Here is a 7500-nt window from a genome sequence, read left to right on the forward strand (position 1 = left end):
ATACATTATACTCATCCTCTGGATGTACAGGCATGCATCCAATATGACCATAACCACAGCGGTCATGCTCGGGGGTTTACTGTAAGAGCATGGGTGGTTTAGGTCGAGATTGAGAGCCGCTGAGAACATGCAACCAATAGGCTAAACACACATCACACGCTACACATGACACACTACTTGTAGGCCGCCACTCTCTCCAGGGGCTTGATCTGGAGATCTCGCACCGCATGGCGCTTTCAGCAGGTAATCTGATTCAGAGCCTGACGAGCTGTGACATGAACTCTGAATGTCTGGAATTTCCTCGCTTAAGGATACATTTTTCTCCCGACATGTGTGCCTTAGATCTCCACGCCACAGCCAATCATAGGTCTCGATTTCAGAATCCCCCCCCTTTCTCTCTCTCTCTCTCTCTCTTCCACCGCCGTCATCTCCCATGATTGCTTGGGTAAATGCTGGGCTCATGTATGTCTTCATTACAGTTCACTAAGTACACAACACCAACATAAAGCTCCTCAAACTATCAGCCCTGTCATTTTCGTTCCAACATTTTTGTTGCTGCCTTTGTGTGAAAATGGGTGTTAAATAATGAGGTTTGATGCCCTGAACACTTTCTACAGAGCAGACTGAAACGTGTCCTAGTGAGAGGTAAAGTAACATGTAGTACTGTCCAGGGTTGTGTTGTGTTGTCCTGTGTCACATTGTGTTGTGTTGTGTGCCATTGTGTTGTGTTGTGTGTGTTGTGTGTCATTGTGTTGTGTTGTGTGTTGTGTTGTCTGTCATTGTGTTGTGTTGTGTTGTGTGTGTTGTGTGTTGTGTTGTGTGTCATTGTGTTGTGTTGTGTGTGTTGTGTGTGTGTTGTGTGTCATTGTGCTGTGTTGTGTGTGTGTTGTGTGTGTTGTGTTGTGTGTCATTGTGTTGTGTTGTGTAGCAAGACGGTCTCCGGTCTCACCGATGCTCCTCTTGCGCCGGCTGTGGACCTGGGAGCTCTTCAGGTCTGAGTAGCCGTGGTGGGAATAGTTCTTATGATGCTTCTGCTGCTTGGTCTCCTCGACGACCTCATTTCCCGTACCTCATCAAAAACAGAAGGCAACTATGTTAATTCAATGTCACACACTGATAAAGGGAGAGCGCACACTCCACCAAAAGCAGTTTTAACAATATAAACAATAACTCTTTAAAAAGCCACTGGAGTTTAATGGCGGTGAATTACCCTGTGGTAGGTGGCGAGGGAGGCCTCACCAGAAGACTGTGTCATTTCCTATTGATGTTTTTTTATGGGCCTCCTCCATAACAAATAACGCCACAGTTAGTCACCGCCGTAATGGGTTAACTCAACTTTCATTGTCTTGGCAGACGGCTGATGATGTCATAGCCCTGTTGTAAATATGGTATAGACGGAGCATTTCGTACGGGGCCCCAGAGTAATGACATGCTGTGTGTGTGTGTGTGTGTGTGTGTGTGTGTGTGTGTGTGTGTGTGTGTGTGTGTGTGTGTGTGTGGGTGTGTGTGGGTGTGTGTGGGTGTGTGTGTGTGTGTGTGTGTGTGTGTCAGCCTCACTCACTCACTACTAAACACTGAGGAGGAACTTTCCCAACAGGAATGTCATGGCTTACAGTAGTTTAGTCATCCACCTTACTGAAAACAACCCTGCTGTTACAGAGGCTGGCACCAAAGTGGCCATTTGACAGGTGGTTATCAGCTCCCATCAGCCAAGTGCCTAATTAACGGTTTTACATCTCTAATTACGTGAACATTTTTCTTTTTTGTAATTCGGTGGCTTAAAGTAGTACAATTATGTTTTGTTGTGCTACAGTGCTGGGTTCTTAAGTCTCATAACTCCAGACTACTGTAGCCAGCTCAGCTTATTCCAATCATGGTCATCTTATAAAGAATGCTTGTTTTGGTCCACACCCAGAATGACCAGCGAACACAGTACAGTGCCAAAGAAGCTGTAAAACCATAAAAGCTGTTATGATACAGTATTTTCCCACAAGGAACAGGGACTAAGGGACTCTGAGACTGTTTGCAAAGCAGGTGGGTCCACTAACCCCAGGTGGGTTAGGTATGGTATACCTGTATGACTACAACACACACACTCAACTCACTATCCTCATAACAACTTAAAAGCCTTGTGTAAACCAGGATACAAAGCCGTGGGGTAAACACAAACACTCCACTTGTCCAGTTCCATTGTAGTCAAACGAGAGTCATTAAAGGGGCTTTTCTTGACCTAAACCAGGTCTCTGTCTCTTGTTTGTCTATTGATTTACTTTTGGATGCTATGTCTTCCTAGGTCTGTCAAGCCCAAACCCAAATATTGTCCCAGGAGTGAGAGTGGAGACAGGGAGTTTCCGTCCCGCTGTCACCCAGTCAGTCAGAAGGCCTTGACCCAGAAAGAGAGTTCCCCCATAAAGGAAGTGTTTACCTCCTCTGCTTGGGCTCACTCCCTGCACTTTAGCACAAGGCGCTAGGTATCATTCTGTCATGTGTCTGCATGCACATACACACACACACACACACACGCACACACACACGCACACGCACACACACACTGTCCTCTCTGCCCCCCTGTCAGAGGAACACGTTGTGACAGCTGCCTGATTTCTCCACCTAACAACCTTTTAACGCTGTGGGTCACTGACAGAACTCCCAGTGCGCAACGAAGGCTTCCCCTCTCTCTCTCTCTCTCTCTCTCTCTCTCTCTCTCTCTCTCTCTCTCTCTCTCTCTCTCTCTCTCTCTCTCTCTCTCTCTCTCCTCCCTCAACCCCCCTCTCTCTCTCCTGCCAGGGAGGGCGTCACGCCGGTGGCCACCCGTAGACAGGCCATGTCAGAGCGCTGACGAGAGAAAAGGAGAGGAGACATAAAGGAGTCCTTTATGGATTGACTACTCCTTTTTTCCCCCCCGTCACAAAAGGACCTTTTTGTTGTTGTCCCCCCCCCCCTCCCCCTCCCCCTGCATGGAGAAAGCAAGGGTGGAGGAGAAAGACAAGGAAGGGAGCGAGGGAGATGGATATACTGAGTGATTCGAGGGAGAGAGAGGGATAGACAGAGTGAGAAGGAGGAGAAAGGGAAAAAAATGACAGATGAAGGGAAATGGGGAGAAAGAGAAATGGGGGGGGGGGGGGAGAGAGAGAGAGAAAGAGACCCCCAGTCTGCTCCAGGTGAGAGGGAAGTAATGACACGACATGCCTGAATCGTCCTCAGTCGGGATGAGAAGAGGAGAAGAACGTCTCTCGGCCACGAATCACCGTCTTTGACGACTCGCAAATGATTCCCTCCGTTAGCCAGGAGACTCCGCTCCACTCCCTCCCCTCTCTCTCTCTCCCTCTCGCTCTCCCTTTTCCTCCCCTCAGTCTCCCTCAACATGCTACTTGCTTCCTTACTGAACTGACAGATCGTACACAGGGCACGAAGGATGGGAGGGAGAATGTGTTCTGGTCATGGAGGTGATGTCTCTATGGGCCTGGGGGGTGTAAATATGAAAGGTTGCCAAATGTAGGTACAGTAAAGAGCCATGATGGTTGCACAACCTTCTCCCATTCTAGCGAAGGTGCCGGAATAAGGCTACAGATACTCCCTCTCCTTCTCCACCTCAGACTCATGTCAAGAGTCAGGTTCCACTTTCTGTCAAAGTCCTTCAAGAGAGAGATAAGAACAGAACAGAGAGCAGCAGAGAGAGGGGGTCTGAGATAGAATACCGCCCCGGGGGGCCAGACTACCGTCAGCAGACTTCAGCAGGTCATCTCAGCTGTCACCCTGTCTGAAGAGACCATCACTCTGCTCTCTTCACCCAACTGACACACACACACACACATACACACACACACACACACACACGCACGCACGAGAGCGCATGCATGCAAACACACACAACCACAAACACCCACACCCACACCCACACACACACACACACACATAAACATACACACACACACACACATACTCATTACCCTCCCTGTAGGTCTCCAACACTCTCCTGAGCCTATTCTCAACACGGCAAGCCTATATAAAACACACACTAGCAGATAAGCCTCTGGCACTTCCAATGACACTGACACATCCCTCCATAACATAGTCAGGGACCCAGGGGGAGAAACCCTATCTGCTGGGCCGGACCTCAGTCATGTACGCTGGGTTGGAATAGCCAATATGAAGGCTCAGCACCATGGGCTGAAGGACCAACCAACTGTTTCAGCCAACCATAAACCTCAAATCAGTATGGCTGGATCATCAGCAGGGAGTCAGCTAACTCCCCTCTCTCTTCCTCTCTCTTCCTCTCTCTCTCTCTCTCTCTCTCCGGAGCTGACAGGCAGGCAGGCCCCTGTACAGTCCCCCGGTAACTTTACTGTCCTGCCGTTCGCAACAAAAGCTCTGAAAATACACCCCTGGCGTCACCAGTCTTTTACTGGCCAGGCCCAGCAGTCTGGAATCCAGACAGATTTATGTTCTGGTAATAATAATCAGGGTACTACTGTTACCCCCGGAAAGCATTCCTCTGTTTGAAGGCAGGCATTTTAATTCAATTATAAACACCTCTTCTCATGCTAGAGCCATCCCCTGGGGACTTATTTTAGACTCAAGCACAATCTGTTATGATCTGCATTGTAGGGAAAAAGTCATTTGTCAACGGGACATGAGGACAACAACAAGGATAAGGGATCTCCATAAACCCATTCACTAGTGATGACTTATTATGTTGATCTGTACTGTACATAAATACAGGCATTAGAGGCCAATGTTGTGATTAGCCATTTATAACCATCAGGGGAGAAAGAGGAAATGTCCTAATTCATTACATTTCATTTCCCTGTAGGAAATGTGGATAAACTATAAATGTGTGAGATCATTTTCTTTGAAAGTCAACCAAGAAATATATAAATGCAACCACAACTGATTACATGACCTATGAAGGTAGGAATACCAGTTGACAAATACAGGTGTTTAAGGCCAATTTAGTAATTACCCATATCCATCAACACACCATATTTGATATATGGCGAGTGCCTGTGTAAATAGAGGCTCATGGGAACGCAAACAGCCTGTGCCAGCGCACCCCTGTAACCTAATCTGCCCTTCAGCGAGAAGGAGAGAGACAGAACCCCACGATAAGAGGAGAACCTCCTCCTCCAAGAATCACGACCGCAGCAGGAAAGCCAAGCCTGCGTTCTGCGTTCTCAGTTTACAGCTTACAGTCTGGCACCCTCCGTGCTATAAAGCCAGCTTATTGCGGTGACGTGACAACTGCTGAAAGAATCCAGGCAAATAAATACCGCAGTGAAAGTCCACCAATGTCACATGTATACAGTATGCTACAGTACAGACGCGCACTTATCTCGGGTGTTGCTTAGTCAGTTGGGCTGCGCCACTTTCCTTTACTTCAAACCTGCCCCCCTCCGAGTCCTCCAGACCAAAGATCCGGGAGCAATTTCCTGCACGACACCCTGACCACGCTCCGTGTCGCATGTTTGTTTGTTTCCAATGATGTAATTAAACCGAGCCATTAATACACCGAATCCCCGGCAAATGTCACCGGCGGGGCGCTGCGCCTTTACGCGCGTGGCGCCGAGAGCAGCGGGATAAGTGCATTCATTTCATAGCAACAGTTGGTTAAGCATACTGGTTTAGCATACTGGTTTAGCACGAGGCAAGTCTACTGGCCCCAGTGCCCCATTCGCTGAATCGTGAAATAATTAAATATAAGTGCAATCAACATTGCTTGCGCTTATCGTAGACCAATATATATTATGACCAAGTTGCATGCAACCTTCATAGATACAGAATGATAATTCATTCTCCTTGTCAGTTTCATAACACTTATAAACACACAAGTAAACACTTTCTGGTAGTCCAATCAGTGAGTTTTGGAGCAAAGTTCAGTGCGTAAAAGTAACAAGAGGCAGAATTTACCTACGGAGTCTATCTCCAGAAGCCGCTGGAGGTCGCTGATGCTGCGGATTTCGCTGTGGGACAGCCTTTCGATCAGCTCCTGTGGGATCTCTCTTTCCTTGAGACCAAAAAATCAACAAGAAACAAGGGTTAGACATGTGTCAAGTGATTCTCAAAAGACTCTAAGGCTTATGCATTGTTTCAGTGCTTAAACAATTAAGTGAATTTGTAAACTATTATCACAATGACTGGACCTATTTCAGATCAATTCAGTGAAAAATGTCTCAAGTGAGTGCCAACTGCAGTCTGCATGTTCAACTCTTGTTCACAGGCGCTCGCTATAGTCTACACTTGCACTTGCTGCGGATACAGCGTTTCTCAAGCTGGGCAAGCCGTTCACTCTCTCAGAGACAGAGCCTATTTATATCACCAAGTGCGGTTCCCATGAAAGCGTTTAACTCAACCAAAACTTTTTTACAGCTGGCTCTAGCAGCCTACTACAACAGATTTGGTGCAAATGCCAAAAATAACTGGATTATGTTTAGGCTACAGATTTAGCGGGCACAGTTGCAATGTTGGTTTTCAAAAGCATGCAATGCAACTGTTGCTGTTTTGATTGCAAACTCTTTACCCCGAAGTCTATTTTAAATAGAAATAAAAGTGTTGGTATTATCGAAATACAAATACATATCTAAAGCTATGCTTTGTATTAGAGAGGGTAATCAGAGTTGAGCCTACAAGTGGTTTATTCTACAAGAATGACTGCTGTACAGTAACCACTTAAAGAGAAATGCGCGCTCAGTGCACAGTGGGACCAAGTCCCCAACACTCATATGCACACACACTCAACCCCACAAATAGGACCCTCGCGCCAGTGTGTGACAGGGGACACCAAGGCTTAGCCTGCCTGCCACCATGGCCATTCGAGGCCGTCTCAGTGGTTGAGGAATGTCCTTATGGTGTTTACCTCAGCAGTGGCAAGCAGCAGGTACGATGTACAGAGCAGGAAGAAGTAAAGTGCGGTTCTCATCTCCCTTTAATTTCGATTTCCCCCAAAACAAGAAAAACGTTTTGTGTAGGAGCCGTTGAGTCGCTCCTGCCCGCAGAGAATCCAGAACCATCCCTCGGGGAGAGAACCGTGTGAGTAGACCTCTCAGCGGCCACACAGTCAAACTCCGTGCACTTGTAACTCTGCTATCTGGAGTGGTGTGAAGTTGACTCTTGTACTGTAATTCACATTCGTGTGCGCCCGGCGCTCCAAGCCCTCTCTCGTTGACAGAAGCTGGTCGGACGACCGGTCGTCATGGCTCCTCAGATCAGAAAAGCAGGACAATCCCAAGGGAAGAACTTGACACGCATGGCACTTGTTATTGACCCAATAATACAATATATATATGTTGAATCTACACAGTTTTGAAATCTTGTGCAACAGTTCCCCTTGTTCACAGATATTTTCAATACCTATAGCGAAATGATATTATTTATAAGATTATAAAATCCATGTCATTTCAATAACTCAAAAAGTGCGTCCTTTTAGAATAATGTAATCCAAGGTTTACGTCCTCACAGAAAATGAAAAATAGAGCATAGAAAATAGCTCAGAAAAGTTGTCCC

General features: G+C 46.9%; 1 protein-coding gene across 1 annotated transcript in view; it reads right to left on the reverse strand.

Annotated features, from left to right (window-relative positions):
- Positions 1 to 7500, reverse strand: part of pdgfab (platelet-derived growth factor alpha polypeptide b) — a 21480-nt gene that overhangs the window by 13960 nt on the left and 20 nt on the right. The window contains exons 1-3 of the mRNA XM_083677325.1: positions 6854 to 7500; positions 5908 to 6004; positions 950 to 1069 (exon numbers count right to left, since the gene is read on the reverse strand). The exon at positions 6854 to 7500 is cut by the window's right edge and continues 20 nt beyond it. Of these exons, the coding sequence (XP_083533451.1) occupies positions 950 to 1069; positions 5908 to 6004; positions 6854 to 6916 (280 nt within the window). The 5' untranslated portion in view covers positions 6917 to 7500. The remainder of the gene's footprint in view (positions 1 to 949; positions 1070 to 5907; positions 6005 to 6853) is intronic.

The sequence above is a fragment of the Argentina silus genome (assembly GCF_951799395.1).
Source record: "Argentina silus genome assembly, chromosome: 9".
Lineage (NCBI taxonomy): Eukaryota > Metazoa > Chordata > Actinopteri > Argentiniformes > Argentinidae > Argentina > Argentina silus.